The 24,112-nt window shown below is 47.8% G+C and overlaps 1 protein-coding gene across 21 annotated transcripts in view; it reads right to left on the bottom strand.

The window, feature by feature from the left end:
- pyd (zonula occludens-like protein polychaetoid) overlaps positions 1 to 24,112 on the bottom strand; it is a 430,922-nt gene that overhangs the window by 85,086 nt on the left and 321,724 nt on the right. For 20 of the 21 annotated variants that reach the window (XM_071658228.1, XM_071658225.1, XM_071658226.1 and 17 more), the window contains 4 exons: positions 5,859 to 6,031; positions 3,446 to 3,633; positions 2,962 to 3,204; positions 546 to 690 (listed from right to left, as the gene is read on the bottom strand). In XM_071658228.1, the coding sequence (XP_071514329.1) occupies positions 546 to 690; positions 2,962 to 3,204; positions 3,446 to 3,633; positions 5,859 to 6,031 (749 nt within the window). Of the gene's footprint in view, positions 1 to 142; positions 188 to 545; positions 691 to 2,961; positions 3,205 to 3,445; positions 3,634 to 5,858; positions 6,032 to 24,112 lie in introns of all 21 variants that reach the window. The other variant, XM_071658232.1, reaches the window with a different exon arrangement.

Raw genomic sequence — 24,112 nt, 5'->3', positions numbered from 1 at the left:
GATACTTCTTAAGCACTTATAAAGGAAAAAAATTAGGAGGGGATTAAGGAGGCCTCACTTAACACAATTACTTATAGAGGGTTGGAGAGAGGCACAGGCATCATGAGTGCATTATCAAGCTTTGAACAAAACTGTGCCAAACCTGGTGAAGCAGAGTACTTTGCTAACCCATGGTTGTGTGATTAGACTAGGGTACAAAAAAGGAGAGCAGCATTATTTAGAACCTACGTACATACAGAGAAGCAAAAGGTGTTATTAAATGGTACAAGCTGAAAATATACGCAACTTGAAGTCAATTATTATTCTTAATGCAATCAGTGACTTTATCTTATAATCAAGTTTTAGTCTCCACCTCCTACTGTAAAACAATAAAACTGCATCTAATCAACTTCAAAACTGATCTTATATAGGTAGCATAGTTACTCTTTAATCAAACCAAGCATAATCTAAATACAAAACATTTTGAAAGATTACGTTAATGATTTCCAATCAATTATACGTTATAAATGAACAAATCTATACTGAAATTTTGAAGGGAAACTTACCCAGACCTCATGAGGTTGTTCTTGGCATCAGGAGTGTCTTGACCATATAGCCCACGTTGGAGTTCTGAACGTGTTGGAGGTTGGACGTACAAATTCTGAGTAGAGTAGTTGGGTCGAGTATCACTATATTCTGGGTTACGGGCATCTACAATGAAATAAATTTCAAAGTCAATTATGTTTGCTTTTACAATAATCAAAACTTTCTTTTCTTTCGTACTATTCGCCATTTCCTGCGATAGCGAGGTAGCATTAAGAACAGAGGACTGGGCCTTTGAGGGAATATCCTCATCTGGCCCCCTTCTCTGTTCCTTCTTTTGGAAAATTGAAAAAAACGAGAGGAGAGGATTTCCAGCCACCCGCTCCCTCCCCTTTTAGTCGCCTTCTACGACACGCAGGGAATACGTGGGAAGTATTCTTTCTCCCCTATCCCCAGGGATATTATTATTATTGTTTGCTTTTACAATAATCAAAACATCAAATCATAAACAAGGCAGAATAGGTCCTATAAATAAATGGCTTTCAATAATGCTCTCTTACAAATCTAAAACTTAAGACCTGTATTTCTCATCACAAAAACAGCGAAGTCTGTCTCTAAGACCTTAGAATACTATTCAAATGTCAAAAATTCTCCTCATGAAAAATTACTCCCTACACAGCTGAACTTAGAAATTCTTTACCTTTTCATGTTTTTCCGAAGAGATATGATCTGTGCATTTTAAAAAACTGGTTTTTCCACTTTCTCTGTAAATCCACTTTCCCTTTTTTGCTTTTTACTACTCAGTCTTTGACCATCTTCTCTCTCTCTCTCTCTCTCTCTCTCTCTCTCTCTCTCTCTCTCTCTCTGACTGTGATCAGAACATTTGTTTGATTGATGCTTGCAACATCAAAACTAAGCAAACAAGTTAGGAGAAATGAGGAATTTTTTACATTGAAACAAAATGATAAAAGAATGGAAACACTAAGATAAAATATTCACATCATCTTTCAAATCAAAAAATGTTTAGAATGTGGGGCTTACAAACATAAAACTCCCTCCCTAAACGGGGCAAATGAGGAATTACAAATGTTAAGTAAACTTTCAGTCTTATAGACCTTCAAAAAGAGAGGGTTAGTGACATCTCCTTAGTGAGCTAGCACTTTAGCAGTAGTCAAGTTGCACTCCTCTGACCCATGTAGCTGTCTTTTCTTTCAGCCTCACTAACAAGTGGACTACTGGTATTCTGTCCACAAACATACAATCTCTCCTTGTCATATGTAACACTTACACAATTCATTCTCCGTAACTCTAGGTTTTCCTGCAGTGAGCACTATGTGCTAGCCCTGCCTTTTGGCAAATGGTAGGAGCAGTAAATAGAAGTAGTAGTAGGAACAGTTATGCAGGAATATTAGGTAGAAACATTAGGTAGATCCAGTTGGTGGGAGCATTAGATAGTAGTAGTCATTAGGAACATTAGATAGGAGCCTCTACAAACTATGCTAGACTTGCCCTCTACCAGTGGCATATTATAGGTGAGGCACTAAAGGCCAAAACACAGCACTAGAGTTCTTTAGTTATGGGGACTTTGTTGCTGCGGCCACCCCTTTGAGGGAGTTCCAATTGGAACGGGCATCAGAGATATAGATAGATAGATAAATAGATGGACAGATAGATAGACAGATATACATAGATAGCAAAGATTTTTCATGGCTTGCACTAATGATGTGAAGGATCTGAGCTACTGAGAAAGACTGAAACCACTGAGGCTATGCTTATGTCAGATTTTCTAAAAACAAAACAAAGCAAGAATTGGTTCGACAGCAGGCAGCAAAAGCTGTACCTTACATGAAGGAGTTAAGCTACAAGGAGAGGATGGCCACCACAAACATGTCACTGCAAAATATGAAGGGAAGAGGAATGACAGGACTACAAATTCAAGTTTCTAGATACACCTGAATTATCTATATGATAAAGTTTTTGAAAAAGACAAGAATTAATAAATTAAAGCATAATACTATACACAACAACAGATTGAGAACAAAATTAGACAGAAAAGATATGAATCAACTCTGGACAAGTTTTCAAAAAAACAGCTATAAAATGAAGAAAATCAAATTCAAATCAATATTTTTTTCAAATATGTACCCATTTTTCACACCTTTGCATGGTAACATCAGGAACAGACAGTCATCTGTTCCGGATTCTACTTTTAGAAAGAGGTACCAATATGACAAGAAGGGAGGATTTCCAGCCAACCCTTACCCCATCCCACCCTTACCCCTCTTAGGCACTTACAACACACAGGAGATCGGAGGTAGTATTACATCTGTTACCCCAAGGATACCAGTAAAAGTTTTTGTGTGCTAAACATATGGTACAAAAAACTTGAAAAAACACAATCCTTGGTGTTTACAAAAGAAATATGCATCATACACATACCTTTCACGGTGAGATCAGGAGGTGCAAGCATTGATGGGGGTGGATCTCTCCGAACCACCAGATTTAGTCTTTCTTTACTACTATCTAACAATTTTTTTGCTTCTTTCAAAGTAAGACTGTCCGTAGAGTTAGAGTTGATGCGCAGAATAATATCACCCTCTTTCAAACTACCTTCTTTTTCAACGGAAGCTTTGTTCGTAATTTCCTTCACATATATGCGGCAGCCCAAGACTATGCCAAAATCTGGGGGAAAACCAATACACTTTAAGTGATATCATGATTAAAAAAAATCCTTAATACCTGTTACCTGTTACCAGGAAAATTAGATTAAGTTATGAAGCACAAAACCTACAGCTATTTCAAAAGAAGATTTTCAAAATACAGCAATTCAGCTTAAGATATTATAAACTTAACCTAGAAATAGTACAGTACTGTAGTTTGAATAAACAATACAGTACCTGAATTGTTATACTCAGCACTTTACCTTCTTTTTTCTTATTTTTTGTTAGTGTAACTTTAATTGTCTGAGCCTCTGGTGCTGCAGGGAGTACAATTCTTCGCTTAACCACCAGCTGAACAGCAGCTCCTGAATCCCGTAGCACCTGAACTGCTCTAGCATAATCAACATTTTCCAAGCTGATACCATTAGCTGAGATAAGTCGATCATTAATTCTGCACAAATGAAAACACTTCATTCATTATGGGATTATGTAGATATGTATCAATAATGTAATCCTATTCACTAATAATCTACTGGCTATAAGATATCTCTTTGAAGTGCTATGGGCTTTTCAGTTGAAATATGAGAGTGAATCTACATTATGGTAAAGAAAAGTATTCTAAAAATGACAACCAATAGTGTTAATTTTATATACTAAAATAGCAAGAGTGCCCTGGACAAGTATTTACAATGTGTAACAGACCAGCCCAGCCATGAAGGCAACATGGGCTTGTGGGCCAAGGATTCAACTTCCAAAAGCTTGGGCAACTAATGACCCAACCCAGCCATCTAACCTAGACCCCTCAGGCTGCAGTAGTAAGACTCCTGAACACTTCACCAAGTATTTGCCTTAGAAATAAGCCTAATGATTGTAGCGAACTGAAAAACTTACTTATTAAGTTACTTAAGTTTCTTTTTTACAATGAAAAAGGCAAGACTGTTAATGAGATGAATGAATATACAATGAATTTTAATTATGGTACAGTTTTACACTGGCCCTTAGGGATTCTGTATCTGAACCAATTTTGATGGCAATCATTCCATTCTGTGCTCATCATGAAAGAATTATGCAAATACTGAACTGTAACTATCTATTTGTACTCTATTGGGAAGATTTACACTCATGGGGCCCCATCTCTTGAACATTCTCCACTATCACACAACTTTTTGAATTCATGTATGATGTCTACATTAACCATGTCATGTCTTTTCCTTCCAACATCCTCCATTCTTATACTGTACAAGCACTTCTTAACATCTCCTTTAACAAGTTTCTTGCTTAATTTCAGGTTATGTCTTCTGGTCGCTCTGTCCTTTCATCTCTCAAAGATCTGTTCACTGTCCACATCATCAATCTTGTTTTAAAAAGATACAGGCTGTGATCAGGTCAACCCTTACTCTTCTCCCTTCCAAGGTTAGCAAAACTTTAAGTGCCCAGCCTTTCCCAGTAACTCAGCTCTCTTGATTCTGGTACCAACTTTGTTGTAAAAGAGCTAATAGAGCTCTTTTAAAAAAGCTGCTTTAGATGCTGTGACCAATCTTAAGAACCATATTCTAGTTATGGCCTTATGTAAGATATGAAGAGCTTGCTAAATAATTTTTTATCCATGTAACTAAAAGCTATTCTGTTATCTGCCCGCACACAGTTTGTCTCCTTGACTACTCTGCTAATATGGGACTCTGGCGAAAGATTAGTGATGATGTTGACTGCCAGGTCCTTCTTCCACACACAACTCGGAAGCTATTTCATACGAGGTAGTGATCATACCGTGGCCTTCTTTCACTTTGCCCCATCCTAAATTCTTTATCTGCACAGTTCAATGTCATCAACCAAGTATCTGACCAACTCTGATGCCTGTTAAAGTCTCCTTGTAAGTTGATGCAATCCTCCTCATTTTTCACTTACCTCATAACTTTGCATTATCTGCAAACATAATCAGATAGGAGTCCATCCCTTCAAGCAAGACATTTACATTGATCAAGAAGAATAATGGTCCCAGAACGGAACCCTGTGACACTCCCATGATCACCTCGACCCATCTGGAGAAGGTTCCTCTAACATACACCCTCAGTTCCCTCCTGCTTACATGATCTTTAGTCCAATGAAGGAGTTGCCCCCTAATTCCTAGTAATCCAGCCTCCTTAATCAGCCTCCCAGCAATATTGTGTCAAATGCTTTCTGTGTAAGCGTGTGTGATTTCTGTTTGTGTGTTACGATTGGTGTGTTTACACTAGCGTTGCCCCCTTCTCTTAACCTTGTGTATAGTTACCATGTCTTAAGTGCTATGTATGTATTCACACAAATAAACACTCTAGTCCATGCAACGTGTGTGTATGTGTGTGTGTGTAAAACTATACATACGTGAAATGAATTATGATTCTCATTCTTATAAGCTTCAGTGTACGATGTCTTTGCTGGTTTTTCCATTCTGTGGGGTACATCGCTCCACCCGTTTTTCACACTGGCAAATATGGTGGAAAGGGGAGAGAGTTTTCGGTCTTTGCTAACCTTTCTCCACCACTTTACGAAGGCAGTGTTGGGTGGAGAGTAAGCCTTCTGCTTTACTCTCCTTTCCTACCCACTTCGTTACCCTTAGCGAAGAGGCCCTGACCACCCGAAAGGAACCGTAACCGTAGAATACACATGAATATGTTGTAACTCTGCAATATCACTCACTGTAGCTTGCCCTCAGCGGGCCCGGCCTTAAGAACGTCGGAGATCGCTATGGATGGGTCGCCGTTGGTAAAGTGGGGGTTGTCCCGCCCCCCACTGACCGCAATGCCGAACCCATAGCCCGGCACACGGGTTAGGGTCACATTGTGGAACTCCCACACCACCCGCTCCCCGCCCTGCAATGTAAAATACTCAAGTTAGTCAACACCCTCTCAAAATAAACCATGACATTCTTTTCATCACGCTAACACATGATAAGGTCCTAAAATTTCTAACATCAAATGCCAACATATAAACCTCATATTCAAAACAGCAGCACTCATAACAAGAGCATTTTGTTTCCAGGAAACATCACGAATCAAAGCAGAAAAAATTGGCTCCGTTTTCATTCGAAAAGAAAAGATCCAGTGCATGCAGCCTCTCAATTCATTCTTACACGTCAACAACCCATGCTCAGTGAGCTAAAACTAAAAAAATATGGATTTCTATATCAATGTAAGTACTTCAAACTTTTTCACCTCGCGTGTTGCAGTGGTTTGCGTGAGACTCCTGACCAAGAAAAAGAAAAACATAAAATATATACAATACATCTAGGACAAGTAACCTAAGCTTTTTGTGTACACTGTATTTCATCTTTTCTTCTTCCCCAACTTATCAAAGCCTTCAAAACAGCTTTCCCGCCACCAATCTTACTCATCATCCAACTTTTTCCAATCGCTTATCACTATGTCTGCATCATCTGCATAAAACAACTGTGGCAGCTTACAATCTGTCTCTACGTCACGATTCAGCAGCGCATCACAGGTCACCCAACCTCACTAATGTAATGTTACAACCATAAAAATTGACAAAAAAATAATTAAGAGACATCCATTGTGAAATTATATAGGTCTTAATTGTCCTCATCTCCTTATACTTGAAGAACCTCACCCATATCATAAACTCTTACACAGTGTGATCAGTAGAATCCATACACTCGTATCACAAACCTAAACTGTTCAATGAACAATTATCATGTACATAACACGCCTTACATAAACTCGACAAAATATTCATAAAAAACTTATATCCTTATGTGGTACTAGATAGTTAGGTCCACCGCAATGCAACCTCAAAAAATTCTAAGGTTAGCTTCTGCTCTCTTAGCACACACACACACACAAATATATATATATATATATATATATATATATATATATATATATATATATATATATATATATATATATATATATATATAAATGGATAATACTACGTTCAAGATAAAGTTCTATGCCTGGTAAGTTCTAACCATGATAACAAGAGATAGACAGTACTTCATCTTCCTACTACTTGGACACAGGCAGATAGATCACCAGCTCAGGAGTCCGGTACCTCCAAAACCACCCTCAAATATCTGGGAGTCAAGCGTGGGAGGTAGTCAACGTCCTTCGCCAATGTTGCCGACATCAACGCGTGTCTGATCTCCGAACGAGCGAGGGCGGGAGGAGCTTCCCCACCCAGACACACAACCACCACCATTCACTGAGAGCAACGCCCACCTCTCATCACAAGGTAAGATTACTTACACAGGTTAATATTAATGTCATACATCACAGTCTAGAATGGAACACTGTCCACCAGAACTACGGAAGACAAAAGAACGAGGACAGAGTTGTATTTAAGAGTAATGTACGGATGAAAAGATACGCGCGTGTGTGTGTGTGTGTGTGTGTGTGAGAGAGAGAGAGAGAGAGAGAGAGAGAGAGAGAGAGAGAGAGAGAGAGAGAGAGAGAGAGAGAGAGAGAGAGAGAGAGAGAGAGAGAGAATAAGCCGTCTAAAGACAAAGGCCCGTGCCAGGCAAGACCTGGTGAATCTTTAATAACACAATTAGAAGGCAAGAAGTTTCTACGAGAGTGGCTCTAAAAGTGCACCGTGATCAGTAAGGAAAGATATCAAGCTAGGGAACAAAGGCTGTGGTTTTTATATATATAATATACAATATATATATATATATATATATATATATATATATATATATATATATATATATATATATATATATATACCGGGGTCGAAGTGCTGTCAATGGATTGAACCAGGATATGTGAAGCGTCTGGGGTAAACCATGGAAAGTTTTGTGGGGCCTGGATGTGGAAAGGGAGCTGTGGTTTCGGTGCATTACACATGACAGCTAGAGACTGAGTGAGAATGAATGTGGCCTTTGATGTCTTTTCCGTGGCCTTTGATGTCTTTTCCTTATGATACCTCGCGCGCGCGCGCGAGGGGAAGGGGGGGTGCCATTTCATGTGTGGCAGGGTGGCGATGAGAATGGATGAAGGCAGGATGCATGAATATGCACATGTGTATATGTCTGTGTATGTATACGATGAAATGTATAGGTATGTATATGTGGGCGTTTTATGTATATAAATGTGCATGTGGGTGGGCTGGAGCATTCTTTCTTCTGTTTCCTTGCGCTACCTCGCTAACGCGGGAGACAGCGACTAAGTATAATGAATAATTATAAAATAAATTATATGTATAAAACGTGCACTGGGCTCTATCAACGCACAAAGCAGCTCCGCAGGGGGGAAAGGAATCCCATAAATTTGGCTTTAATTTATTCTGAAGGAACGATTGTGTGATACACTACTCCCTGACAAAGGTGTTAAGGGTGAGAAATCTGAAGTGGAAGAGAGAGGAGGGATGAATGATCCAGAAGGGGGGTTAGAAGGATTCTTATTACCCGTCCAGTAGGAGAGGGAAGAATAACAAATGTGTTACGTCAGAACTGCACGTCAAAGTTCGGCATTTCTTTAAATAAATGTCTCTTGTGAATGGCGCCAGCACAAACGGGAAGGATAAACAAACCACCCCCCCCACGAGATAGGAGATCATAGGAGTCGTAAGGAGAGATAGACAGACAGGCAAATACACTGACTACTTGCTTCTGCATCTTGTCCTGTCTCCACGGCTGGTTTGTCCGACGCGGCCGCCACATTAACCGTTTCCAGGGTTACACTGGTACGAGAAATGGATACTGTGGTGATACCCAACTTGGATGCAAACGCTGTGTGTGTGTGTGTGTGTGTGTGTGTGTGTGTGTGTGTGTGTGATGAAGTCTTTCCACACGAGCGCTCAAGATGACCCACTCAACTCCATCGCAAACAATAATCGCATTATATAGTACCTTTTTAAATTCAATTTCGACACTCTTGTCATCCATACTATTCGCCATCTCCCGCGTGTGCAAGGTAGCGTTAAGAACACAGGACTGGACCTTTGAGGGAATATCCTCACCTGGCCCCCTTCTCTGTTCCTTCTTTTGGAAAATTAAAAAAAACTGAGAGGGGAGGATATATATATATATATATATATATATAAACCAAATAAAAAAAATGCACTACAATCTATATATTGTACCTAGCGAGCGCACTTACGAACCCAGACAACGACCCTTCTATATAATAATAATGCGCCAAGCGCACATTCCTGCTAGACACACATACCCTGATGTAGTAGTAGCAGTAGTAGTAATTAACCCCTAGAGATAGGGTCGCTTATTAACTCTCCAACGATACACGTCCAAAATCCATCTTAAACAGGGGAAAAAAAATAAATATTAAAAAATGGTCCACCCGTCGGGAAGAAAAAAAAAAAATATAGAAAAATTGAATATTTCCGTTGAAGTTGGGACCGCCCTGCCTGGCGGAGGTTTAGCGATGCCATAATTTTCGCGACCGAGAGGTTTAATGTCCCGGGTATACCGGCGGCGCCCACACCTCCCAGCTACACACTGGCTCTTCTTTCCACCACGACCGAAGGAGGAGTACCTGACCTGCTCCCACCCTCAGCACCGCCTCCCTCCCTCACAACGGCGGGGAGCGTGCTAAAATTAATACCAAATCGGCACTCTCTCTCTCTCTCTCTCTCTCTCTCTCTCTCTCTCTCTCTCTCTCTCTCTCTCTCTCTCTCTCTCTCTCTCTCTCATCCTCAGCGTTCCCGTAAAATACGGATTATCCCAGAGATTTTCACGCCAAATCCACCCTTTCTTCCCCCACTGGTTTAATACGCTGCCAGACAAAATAGATGATGTTCATGGAGCATTTTTTTTTCTCTCTCTTTCTATAGAAACCACCCTCAAAAAAATAAATTACCAGAGTTCAAGAGGATCGTCACATTGTTGCCATGGGGGTCAGGTCAAAGGGCTGACCAATGTATAAACCCAAGGGGCAGTACCTCCAAGGTGCTTGAAGATGTTAACGACCATCACTTCTACTTAATATTCCCTGAAGGACTTTGAAAATCTAAGTCCAAATGAGAGATCCTCACACAGTAAAAATAAAAAAAAAATCAATTACTCTGTGTGTGTGTGTGTGTGTGTGTGTGTGTGTGTGTGTGTGTGGGAAGAGGTGTGGGAAAGTTGAGTAACGCGGGGGTGTGGGTGAGGGGATGGGGAGCAGAAGATATCCCATGGACGTCATGGGTAGTACAGTGTAACGAGCCCAGGTTGTCCCATAATGTTCCCCGGTGGCTTGGTGCTCCGCCCCGCGCGCCGGGCCTGGCCTGGCGCGCGGGCGACCGGAGGTCTCCCGTGCGCGTCGCTGTGTGTCTCGCAGGAGTCGAACTCCTCGGACCGGAATGTGTCTTGCTCTTTGAGTCAAATCAGTGGCCCACCGCCACCACCGCCTCACACGCACGCACCAATCGAACGCCGACCCACTGCGCAACATTCCCTCTCCCTCAGAGAATTCTAAAACGCGTACTGCACGACTTTTTGGCCAGGACCCGGGCGTGCGGGCCTACATTTCCCTTCGAAGTCGTGCTTGCCCCGGGGTGAATACGTTGCCTTTCTTACTGTCAGGGATGAAGGTGCGTCGCATGCGGCCCAGTTTCTACCGTCCTTATCTAGCAGGAGGCGTGAGGTATCACACGACTCTTATCTATAGATAAGCTTAAGAGTCTAATATATGAATAAGCTTAAGAGTCTAATATATAAATAGATATGCTTTCGTGGTCTCCTAACGCTAGGTTCCGTCATGACACCATCAGGTTCCACGTCCGAACACACTCTTCGTTGGTGTCCGCATTATTCTTTTTTTTTCCATCATTATTTTCTGCATCACGGGTGTGTTGCAACATCACATCACCCCTCCCTCCTCCTCCTCCCTCACACCCCCCAATCCCCAGTGTGAGCGTGGGTTGGCCCCAGCAGTCAACACCCAACCCGGTCTTCCTCTGTACGAGTCTCGTGCGCTCTGTTCCACGTCTTGCGCAGACCAGACACGACACACGTCCCGTGTTGATTTTTTACTTGATGTATATGGCGGATCTTTCCTGCAATTCAAGAGATCCCACCCTATGTATATATATATTTTTTTTTTCTACGGCCAGTGAGTGATGGCTATGTTCGCTTCTGGTTGGTGTGGTGGTGGTGGTGGTGGTGGAGAAAGGAAAAAAAGAAAAATAAAGGTGTGCGTTAAGAATGCTGGTTATTTTTGCAGTGTTGGAACCCTGTTCACCTTGGGTGAGAAGCTTGTGCTCCTTACGGCGGTGTACGCACTGTGTTCACTCACTTGATGTACAGGTTTGTAGCGGTGTCTGGCAACTGTTGCAGCAGCAGCAGCAGCAGCAGCAGCAGCAGCAGCAGCAGCAGTGAATCTAAAGGAACGGTCGGACCGACGAAGTGCTGGCGAGAATCCCAGACGTTCAATTAGATGCCAGAGCGCCGGAGGGGGGTTCCGCCGTGTTCTCGAGATGTCATTTACTCTGTCTCGAGATACGATTTCGAGACGTGAATGGGGCTATAGCGAGACATCGGATCAGGAGGAAGCCCGATGGATAGGTGGGGGGAAGGAGACACACACCCTAGTCCATGATCTTGTCCTTCATCTCGTGTACGGTCATAGATGCAGCCGAAGATGGCGTGAGGGGGAAGAAGCACCTGTTTCTTTGCCCACCTGGTCTCTGCCGGGGGGCAAGAGACGCCGCAACAGACTGGCATATAAACCAAACAAGTAATACCTCGAAGTCTCCATCACAGATACGGACTGTATCAGCGTGGGCGCCACCTACCTCTCCCTCAACCAAGCAACGAGAGATACAGTAAAGCAGGCAAAATCCATCGTCACTTGGTGAGAAACAAAACCCCGAAATAATCTCTCTTCAGCAGAGTAACGGAGTATTGCCATTTGGTCACTTCAAACCTATGACTACGGGGTTAAGACTCTCCTCTGTAACGTTTGGATCATTCGATAAAGGATCACGGGATTAAAACCACAAGACCCGTGAAGTTCAGTCCAGTGCATGAAACTACTTGCTACAAGACGACGTAAGGGGACATGTCCACGATGGTATGGGAACAGATGCTTAATTAACTTCCACGTCAATGGAGTACGTTCCTCGTCCAGATGACCGACTAACCGGTCAAGTACCACAGTCGTTATGAATAAGGTAAGATGATTTCTTAATAACAAAGCCTTAGTGACCGGATTTCCCCCCGTAAGGGGTTGGGGGAGAGCCGCAAGGTCCACACAACGTTCGATGGTGTACGCTCTCCCCACAGCCCAGCCTGTCCCTTTGTCTCTGTGGCACTCGCTGTGTGAACGACTTTGAGAGGTTTTGCCCGGGCCTCCCACGCATACACCCGGACACGATGTTTACTACGGGGTCCCCACGAGCGGTGGGCGAGGCCATTCTGGCGGGTCACAGAAGGCGTGACGTGGGTGCCCAACGACCCGCAGCCGGGGGGGGGGGAGGAGAAGAGAAGAGGGAGGGAGGCACACGACCATCCCCACTCTCCCCCCTAAATGAGGATATCGCGTAGGACACATTCCCAGAAGGATCGCCCGGGTGGAGGCCAGCTCATCCACTCCTGTGACACCAGCCGAACGTGCAGTCAAAGGAACACACCAAACATATAACCTTACACTCACTACAAGTGAGTGAGATGAGAGGGGGTGTGGGGGGAAAAAAAAGTAGTAGTACCATGCTTGAATAACAATATATGGCCATGGAGAAGTCCCAAAGAACCCGTACATATTAAAATGAGAGCAGTGTCTCTGACGGCTCCTTAAATCAGATATATATATAGAGAGAGAGAGACAAGAGGACGCATATCAACCTCCTCTCGCGCTGACGAGGTCGTAATTCTCATCGTCGCACCCATTACATACACCGCCAGGCTTGTGTTGATGGATAACTCCTGGGCCTCGCAGACACTGTGGGGGACAACACCGAAGTCACCCGTCCAACACAAACCACTGTGGGGGACAACATCGAAGTCACCCGTCCAACACAAACCACTGTGGGGGACAACATCGAAGTCACCCGTCCAACACAGACCACTGTGGGGGGCAACACCGAAGTCACACCACTGTGGGGGGACAACACCGAAGTCACCCGTCCAACACAGACCACTCTGGGGGACAACATCGAAGTCACCCGTCCAACACAAACCACTGTGGGGGACAACATCGAAGTCACCCGTCCAACACAGACAACTGTGGGGGACAACATCGAAGTCACCCGTCCAACACAAACCACTGTGGGGGGCAACACCGAAGTCACCCGTCCAACACAAACCACTGTGGGGGGACAACATCGAAGTCACCCGTCCAACACAGACCACTGTGGGGGGACAACACCGAAGTCACCCGTCCAACACAGACCACTGTGGGGGGACAACATCGAAGTCACCCGTCCAACACAGACCACTCTGGGGGACAACATCGAAGTCACCCGTCCAACACAAACCACTGTGGGGGACAACATCGAAGTCACCCGTCCAACACAGACCACTGTGGGGGACAACATCGAAGTCACCCGTCCAACACAGACCACTGTGGGGGACAACATCGAAGTCACCCGTCCAACACAAACCACTGTGGGGGACAACACCGAAGTCACCCGTCCAACACAGACCACTGTGGGGGGACAACACCGAAGTCACCCGTCCAACACAGACCACTGTGGGGGACAACATCGAAGTCACCCGTCCAACACAGACCACTGTGGGGGACAACATCGAAGTCACCCGTCCAACACAGACCACTGTGGGGAGACAACACCGAAGTCACCCGTCCAACACAGACCACTGCGGGGGGACAACACCGAAGTCACCCGTCCAACACAGACCACTGTGGGGGGACAACACCGAAGTCACCCGTCCAACACAGACCACTGTGGGGGGGCAACACCGAAGTCACCCGTCCAACACAGACCACTGTGGGGGACAACATCGAAGTCACCCGTCCAACACAGACCACTGTGGGGGGACAACATCGAAGTCACCCGTCCAACACAGACCACTGTGGGGGACAACATCGAAGTCACCCGTCCAACACAAACCACTGTGGGGGACAACATCGAAGTCACCCGTCCAACACAGACCACTGTGGGGGACAACACCGAAGTCACCCGTCCAACACAGACCACTCTGGGGGACAACATCGAAGTCACCCGTCCAACACAGACCACTGTGGGGGACAACACCGAAGTCACCCGTCCAACACAGACCACTGTGGGGGACAACATCGAAGTCACCCGTCCAACACAGACCACTGTGGGGGACATCACCGAAGTCACCCGTCCAACACAAACCACTGTGGGGGACAACATCGAAGTCACCCGTCCAACACAGACCACTGTGGGGGGACAACACCGAAGTCACCCGTCCAACACAGACCACTGTGGGGGGCAACACCGAAGTCACACCACTGTGGGGGACAACATCGAAGTCACCCGTCCAACACAGACCACTCTGGGGGACAACACCGAAGTCACCCGTCCAACACAGACCACTGTGGGGGACAACACCGAAGTCACCCGTCCAACACAGACCACTGTGGGGGACAACATCGAAGTCACCCGTCCAACACAGACCACTGTGGGGGGACAACACCGAAGTCACCCGTCCAACACAGACCACTGTGGGGGACAACATCGAAGTCACCCGTCCAACACAGACCACTGTGGGGGACAACATCGAAGTCACCCGTCCAACACAGACCACTGTGGGGGACAACATCGAAGTCACCCGTCCAACACAGACCACTGTGGGGGACAACACCGAAGTCACCCGTCCAACACAGACCACTGTGGGGGACAACATCGAAGTCACCCGTCCAACACAGACCACTGTGGGGGACAACATCGAAGTCACCCGTCCAACACAGACCACTGTGGGGGACAACATCGAAGTCACCCGTCCAACACAGACCACTGTGGGGGACAACACCGAAGTCACCCGTCCAACACAAGACACTGAGGTCGTTAATGTAATATCCATCAAGGACGAAATACCAGGATTTAAATAGAAATGCCCTGATTAAATGCCAACTGTAAGGGTTCTCAGCAGGAATTTCTCTGATCAAGTCCTGGACGGTCTGCGCTAGTTCGAACACTAACAATTATGATGCGCTTCTAGAAACCCAGAACGAACTCCATGGATCTATTTTTTTTTTTTTTTTACGCGCAAGCGTTCTTGAACATCCGTCTGGCTGGTTTCTTTCCAGAATACACTAGTTTTCCATCTACCTAACCCAAATGCCCGTGGACGACTGACATCATCTGACTGGTTTCAATGCAAAAGAACCAACTGTTTGCATCTATCTCGTGTTCTCTGCAGCACAGCCCTGGACGACCATCTGTGCACCCTTGCATCCTCTTCCACGCACGCCTCCGTCCCTGCACAGGATGGGGTAGGAGGAGAACACGACAAAAATCGCCGCTCTTGAGGCGAGAAACATCCTAGTCAACTCCTCCTATCCCCTCGCCAGCTAGCTTCAAGCCTGGATCTACCCCGAGCGTCCTTGAACAGCTATCTCAAGTTTCAAGCAAGAACAGGGCAGGGGAGGCGGGGCGGGGCAGGGGGAGGGAGAAGCTTAGGCTGTCCACGCAACCAACCAACCAACACACACACACACCCCACCACCCCATGACCCTGAATACCGCCTTTCTCAAACGGGCTCCGAAACCACCACCCTCCCCCCAACACACACACACACACACACACACACACACACACACACACACACACAGAGCTGTGGAGTCTAAACATGTCGTCGAATTAATAGCAGAAGCTGTAAAAAAAAAAAAAAAGTCAACCAGAGCGAGAACGTTAGAGAGAGAGAGAGAGAGAGAGAGAGAGAGAGAGAGAGAGAGAGAGAGAGAGAGAGAGAGAGAGAGAGAGAGAGAGAGAGAATGCCGGGCTGTACAGCCCGCCCACCATGGATCACAGAGACACCCCACCCCCCCCCCCAACTCCCCCTTTACCCCCATAAACCTGACGGATTCATGGCAGCAACAAAGCTTTTTGGGGTGAGGGGGAATGGGGTATGGAGGAAGGGGAGACTGACTGCAGCACTTTAAGGGTTAAAGTATATGTGCCGGAATATACATAGAGAGAGAGAGGGGAGTGGGGGAGTGGAGTGGATGGGTTCGATGCCTCTGGTGAACTAAAAAAAAGGGGGGGGGGGACCTAACTCCATACCGACGCCCACATTTAGCAGGGGGGGGGTCTCTCTGGGACGACACCACAAACTGGAACAGTGTCTGTTCAACTGAGAGAGAGAGAGAGAGAGAGAGAGAGAGAGAGAGAGAGAGAGAGAGAGAGAGAGAGAGAGAGAGAGAGAGAGAGAGAGAGTCCTGCAGGAAACAGCCCAGCGCCTTATCGTCAACGAAAAGACGTATGACATTGCAAGACTGTATCCACTTTATGCATCTCTAGTTCGCTAAGCTTGCCATATGAACGACTGTAATTAATCAGCTTTTACAGTAAAAAAAAAAAATTTAATCCATGTAATGTTTGTAATGATACATGTAATCATCATCTTACTCGCGGGGAGTCTGAGAAAGGCCCTGGGAAAGGCTATTTCTCTTTTTTTTTCCTCTACAGTCCTTCAGTAGGGCCGCCCGTAAGACGAGCACGGGGTGCACGATTAAACCTGGCCGTCCACAGCGGCACAAATCGAGCCAGAACTGGTCACGAGTGAGAGACAACACTCACCGTGAACAACAGAGCCTGCCTCCTGGGCAGGACGGTACGACCCTAGAGCACCACAGTAACGACCTTGAGTGTGATGGACGTGCCCTTTGACACGACCCTAGAGCACCACGGTAACGACCTTGAGTGTGACGGACGTGCCCTTTGACACGACCCTAGAGCACCACGGTAACGACCTTGAGTGTGACGGACGTGACCTTTGACACGACCCTAGAGCACCACGGTAACGACCTTGAGTGTGATGGACGTGCCCTTTGACACGACCCTAGAGCACCACAGTAACGACCTTGAGTGTGTTGGAAGTGCCCTTTGACACGACCAGCTCCACCATCCTCAAAGAGAGAGTGACCTATACCCTGCCCTTAATCACGACTCAAAAAAAAAAATAATAATAATAAACAAAAGACTTGGCATTTTTATACCATTTCATGAATAAGATTGTGGAGGAATTTGGGGGAAAAAGTTTGGTTACACTCGCGTGAAACAGTTTACGAAGAAGGCATCAAAGTGATTTACTGAAGTTCTATCTCGCCGTGCGAGACTCACTCCACAACAAATAGAGAGAAAATCATATGAGAACTTTTCGAAATGTAACCAACTTGAGCCTCTTTGGGAACCGAGCTTTCCCATTCTGATTATAAAGAGATGGCCAGGACCCAGGCTACACCAGCCTTCCCCAGCTGTGGTGACAGATGGCCACCACCTAGGCTACACCAGCCTTCCCCAGCTGGGGTGACAGATGGCCAGCACCCAGGCTACACCAACCTTCCCCAGCTGGAGTGACAGATGGCCAGCACCCAGGCTACACCAGCCTTCCCCAGCTGGGGTGACAGATGGCCAGCACCCAGGCTACACCAGCCTTCCCCAGCTGTGGTGACAGATGGCCAGGACCCAGGCTACACCAGCCTTCCCCAGCTGGGGTGACAGATGGCCAGCACCCAGGCTACACCAGCCTTCCCCAGCTGTGGTGACAGATGACCACCACCCAGGCTACACCAGCTTGACCAAACCGCAGCCTCTGTCACACCATCGCCCATATCGGATGGCGTTGGCGGGCTGATGGTGAGGGACGGAGGCTGTAACTTGAAATAAACACCCACACACACATCTGGAAACATGTCCCGTTGCTAAACCGACCTGGGTGCTCCCGGCAACGACAGCACCTCCCCGGGCGACGTGGTGCTCGTCATCCCCGTGTCTCGACGCTTGAGGTATGGGAAGGAAAATAAAACACACGGTCAACCAAGCGAACGTGCAGCCCAGCCCCCTCCCGCTTCCGGCAGCGTCACCTTCACCGCCTTCTGCATATGGCCACCACTCCAACGAGACGGACCACCCCACCACCCGTCATCTGCACCGCCATCCTCAAGCCCCCCTTTTCTTTGCACCTCTAACCCCCTCCATCGTACCCCCACCGCTCCATCAATCCACCACCCTCAGCCATAAACTCAAAACCTTTGTGGTTAAGGTGAGAAGGAGCCGTGTCAACCTTGGGCGGCTACTACAGCAACAGGCTGGGAGCAGGTGTCCGGCCCTCACGACCCTGGGATATATACACAGACGACCCTCTCCTACGGTAGTGTGATCCCCTTGGAAGTCTCCCGAAGGTGTGGGTTGGTCCTGGGATATCTGTGTGAGTGTGTCTGTGTGCCAGTGAGTAGGTGCGTGTGTGTGTGTGTACAGAAGGGGAAGTGTGTGCGCGTGCGTGTGCAGGGATGAATGGGTGGCGGCCGAGGGAGTCCCAGGCCACAACACCGCCACTAAGGCCACGCCTCCCATTGATCTCCCCGCCCTGCTCCCTCCTCACATTATTCCTCGGCTCACCTGGCCTGCCCGTGTGCACGTGTGAACACCTGTTCTCCCCGGCGGCTGCCGCCCTCGCTGCCACACTGCGTCCCGCTCGCAATAAAGTTCTCAGTTCCCTTGCTCCTCCGTGCTCCTAACGAGGGGAAACAGTCTTATGGGTCACGCACCTCATACACAAGTACACGTACCTCACATATACACATAAGTACCTCATGCACGCGCACATATCCCCTCTTACAAGCGTTCACAAACCGGGTTCGGACGCGCACAGCACGCCACACAGCGCGTGTCCAGCAGCAAGAGGCCTCTACAGCTCACTCCAGTCCCGCGACACAAAGACCCGGCACAACTCTAGCGAACAGGAGGAGGCGGCGAAAGACCTTTGTGCGTCTTACAGCACACTTCCCGGACACTCCCTCCCCTGTCAGGTTGTCCTCTCCCCCTCGTCACGACACACTGCCGGTCGCAGCACAAATGCACGACGTTCCACGGCACAGTCTAAGGGCACAGCAGCGTGGCCCGTGGCGTTCATCAGGGACAAGGAGAGGCGGTGCGCTGCGTGGAGAGCCAAAGCGGGTGCCGGCGACACAGACGAAGGCAGCTGGGGCGGGGCGCTGGTGCCCCCCGACACAGATCATGCACAAGGGGGCAGGAAGAGGGTTATTTGGGCGACACAGACGTGGCAACATGACGTCTCCCTCGCCCACCCTCGACGGCCGTTGACAACAATGGCTGTTCCCTGCCTGGCGACGTCATCTGGCATACCTACAGGCCTCCCCAGCGTCGATGGCCGCTAAGTGGATACTCCACCACCCTCACTCATGTCCTCTCCTCCAACTACACTCTAAACCCCCACTACACTGTCTTCGACACATCATCAGCCCCGCCATCAACTGGACACACCAATGATTCAGGAGAGAAGCAAGTTTTAAGGGCTGCCGCTGCGTGGGGATGTGATTTACCCGCGCCACTGACCGACCCAACTCGCGATGACCTACCAGGCGACCCCCCCTCACATGACCTACCACGCGACCCCCCCCCCCACATGACCTACCAATGGCCGACCCGAACACACGACTCAATAACCCGGGTGTTCGACTTCAACAAGAAGAACACGGTGCTCTTCGCTTGTTTCTTACTTCCGGGTTTCGATTCTGGTGCGGCGGAGAGGAGAGCCAACAAAGCCGCCACCGACGCGTGAGTAATGCCCCTCTCGCGTCCGTGTAGCAACATATATACAACACACACAAATAGCGACTCGTCCAGTTTCTATCCCAGAGGATACATTCATCTCCATGAAGAGGAGAGACGAGGGAGCCTTCAGATTACTGCAGAACGAACCAGCGTTAACAATGCAGCGGGAAATCCAAATTTTCTCTGTTCCTCTTCCCCCTCCACCCACCAAAAAAACCTTTGCATGTATATCAACTCTGCGAACATAAAACGAAGTAGAAAATATAAAGAGACAGTTCAGGGACCGTGAGAAGAGAAGACCAATGTCCTGCAAACACACACGCACACACACAGACCACATCCTCCTCCCTCAAGGGCCATGCCTCACGCCGGTATGGGTATAAGCCAGCGCGGGTGCACAAGGACACACCCAGGAGCTGAGTCAGAGCAGCGACCCGAGACTCGTGTCAAGCTTACCCACGATCAAGGGAGGGTGGTGGCGCCTCCCCTTGACCTACACCTTCACCACGGGGCGACGAGGGCACCAGGACCTTCCCCGTACCCACATCTTCACCATGGGAACATGAAGGCACCAGGAGACCCCCTCCTTTCCCACTACACACACCACCACCATGTAACCACAGACACCAGATGCCTTACCGTGTTATCATGACACCAGGAGTCTCATCATAACCCAAAAATCCCCCTTGGGGAAACCAGGGCCCCCACCAGAATAAACGTATCCACTGACGCAATGGATCTATTTAGGACTCTGGACACACGAAGACACTAGATCATCGCTGGTCATGGCAGGCCACAGTACCGCGTTGAAAACATCATAGGCAGACCTCTTCCCCAGTCCCTACTGACTGTTACACTGGGAACAGCCGAAAGTGCAATGGATGACATGTCTGAAAAAGAAGACAGGTGATATATACATCATAATTCAGACACATACGACATCCCGAGAAGCATGGCTTCCACTCTATACTCCAAAATCTCTCTCCACACGACAAGCATGGCGGACAAAAACAACGACAACGCAAGGTGCCTTCGGTAGTATTAGGGAAAACAGCGTCGATATCTTGGAACAGAAATCAATTACATTCCCTGCAACCACCAAGAACACTATGGACGGCACGGCTACGGGACAGTTGAAAACATGGACTGGCCTTAAATCCACCAGTGTGCTGGAGCACCCAGGCTGTGGCAGGTCTATGGAACGTGTCCTCCAATACCCCTCCCGGACTGTGCACGGAGTCATCTTGTTTCCTCGATCAGACCTTGATTGTTCGTCCTGGATCTCATTAGTCGGATAATCAAAGACCATCAGTTACGACAATAACCGACAATCAAGTTTCCATTCACGCCTCTCCCACCAGGTCCCTAGCACCCCTCTGCCCTTCCCTTCCGCCCCCTTCTGACACCAGAACACGTCCCTGAGGGCTGCCAACATCAGGTCCCATCCTGGTTCCTGACACCAGCATATTTCTCCACTGTACCTAGAACATTACCGTCTCCTTTTGCTGCCCAGAGCGCGACCATCTCCCTCCACCTCCGGTCCCAGATCCTCCCACAACCACAGACCAAATGGCTGGCCAGCTAAAGCCAGGTCTGATTACCCTTAACACCGAGCCACCATGGGCAAGCCCCGTCTTGTAAGCCGCCACTCCGATCCTAGGCCAGACGAGGCGACACCTGGCTGAAACAGGCGGGCACCCCCTGGCAAGAAGGAGGTGATTCCCCACCTGGACCCACACTCACAGCCAACTACAGCAGCTGGATGGCCATTATGAGGGGTAGGCTCGCGGTGGCACTGCAGTCCGGGCAGCTGTAGGGATGTCGCTCTCCAGCACCGATGTGTGCCAAGGGAAAAGGAGGAGGCACCTTGGACCACAAGTTAACCACGGGCCAGTGCCAGCCAGCCGCCGCGCTGCTGGGGGAGGCACTGGAAGGCCCTGAGGTCAGCTACTTTAGTCGTGCCGCGCTGGCTGGCTGGCTGGCTGGCGAGGGCGAGAGGCGACTCATTTAAACTTTGGCAGTAAGATTATGAAGAGTTGGCCAGCCATGTGCATATCTCAGGCTGCCACCCGCCCCGCACCTGCCACTCTCACGCGCTCCGGAGGGACCTCTGCTCCGTCCCCAAGCTGCCCTCTCTCCCCGGCAGGAGGGTCGGGACCCCCCGGCTGCTCCGTAGCCTTCCATAAACTTCCCCCAGATCCAGGACGCTCCCACGCCCGTCCGTCGCCACGCCATGATGGTGGCAGGTGGTGGTTAAGTAAATACCTGGTGATGTCTTCAGGGAGAGTGGGGTGGTAGGGTCTTTACCCATCCCCCACAGCCCTGGCTGGGTCCAGGATGCTGGATTGTGGTCGCTGGTCGGCCAAGATGCTGGAACCCCGCAGCCCTCAGGTCCACAATTCTTGAACATCTCCACCGTGCATCCCAGGCTGTCTCTGACGGCAGCCTGCAAGACGGGGAAGAGTCTCGGGGCCACGCAGGCTTACGGAGTTCCCTCTTTTTTTGGATCTCCGGATTTCAGAGGCAGTATCTTACAAAGTCTTCCATGCCTGACGCGCCAGTAGAACGTTATTTCCGAGTGTAAGTTGGGAATCATCAAAACTTCTGGGACTTCCCAGGTATTTCTCTGACCATATACACACCTCTCTCTCGTCTGCGCTGCATGGAGTGACAGCCTCTGTGATTTCAGTAGTTCCCAGTGAGGCAGATGGTCGGGCCACAGTCCCTTCCCTTACACCACGCCAGAACAACTATCCTCGTACAACCGGCCGGCCTGACACATGTCATGAGTCCAAGGTATTTTGTAGATCTCCTTCCTGACCAGTCTACGATGTCTTTAAAAACTCCGGCAGTGTATGAAACAGTTCTGAACCTCCAATAAATAAACACCGTTCTCAAGCATTCTGCACTAAGCTGTAAAAGGCTGAGATGAAAAACAAATAAAATCACACACACACACACACACACACACACACACACACACACACACACACACAAACACACACACATATATATATATATATATATATATATATATATATATATATATATATATATATATATATATATATTCCTATGAGTCCACGGGGAAATGAAACACGATGAGTTCCCAAGTGCACTTTCGTGTAATAATCACATCATCAGGGGAGATATATATATATATATATATATATATATATATATATATATATATATATATATATATATATATATATATACCACTCAATAACAAGTGGATCAATACGATGATCCCTAAAACCCAGCGGCTCCCAAAGTTAAAATAAAGTCTCCCACCTCCAGGTCCACACAAAGTTTTCACACTGAATAATTTTCGCAAATGATAAGAATATTTTCCTAGCCCAATTTTAGATGTTTTTTTCCTTCTAAGTATGCACGAAAAGACATTATATCGTTTTAAAAGATGCGAAAAATACAGGGATAGGGTGTACTACAATTCATAATGACTATTTTTTTTCTATAACTATATGTACTTTTGTTAGATGAAAAAATAACCTAAAGGAAAATACTTCCGAGTTACTAAATACGAGAACAAAATAAATATTTTGGGAATGTAAGTCAACGTAAACGTGAAGACTCGCTCACTCTAATACCGGCACCTACATTCACTCCTTCCACCGTATGTTGCTGTTGTGCAAAATGTGAAGACGGGGCGCAACGGACGCCTCGCGAAGCGCACCAAGCAAGCATTGAGCAGCCCCTTGGCCTGCAGTACCTAGCCCGCCACTGAAAATGAACTTCCGAAATTCCAGTCCGTGGGAGTGGAGGCTCTAAGCACACCAGCAGCCACAGGGCGTGGGGGAAGAGGAAGACCCCTGGGGGGGAGGGGGGGAACACCGGTAATTCAGTTGGAGGTAATTAGACAAGAATGCGTCCGTGTCGGTCGGGCGGTTACAGTCTCAAGCGGCAGAGGCCCGGGGCCTCATCACGATTCAAGGCCGACTACGGCAAATAACCCAAGGCAGGATAATGTGCACGGCGCCAGTCATTCAGTCAAGTCAGTCACCAGTCCTCGAGGATCCACCGTAATCCAGGGCAGTGCAGTAGGAACCTTCCTTTCCGTATACGACTCCTTAAATCAAAAGGCTCCCAGAAGCCTCCTGGCCACACGGTAAAACTCCTGCAGGAGGAGCGCATCCTGGTCACATATAACCCCCCCCCCCCCCCCCCTCGCGTTTAATATGGTCGGGGTCTCGGAGGCAGTCGTCGTCCCACGGAACCCCCTCCGACACCACCGCCAGCGCAGGTAAGG

The sequence above is a fragment of the Panulirus ornatus genome, chromosome 66 (assembly GCF_036320965.1).
Source record: "Panulirus ornatus isolate Po-2019 chromosome 66, ASM3632096v1, whole genome shotgun sequence".
NCBI classification, from domain to species: domain Eukaryota; kingdom Metazoa; phylum Arthropoda; class Malacostraca; order Decapoda; family Palinuridae; genus Panulirus; species Panulirus ornatus.
Note: the sequence above shows the minus strand (reverse complement) of the source record. Positions and strands in the feature narration are given on the sequence as shown.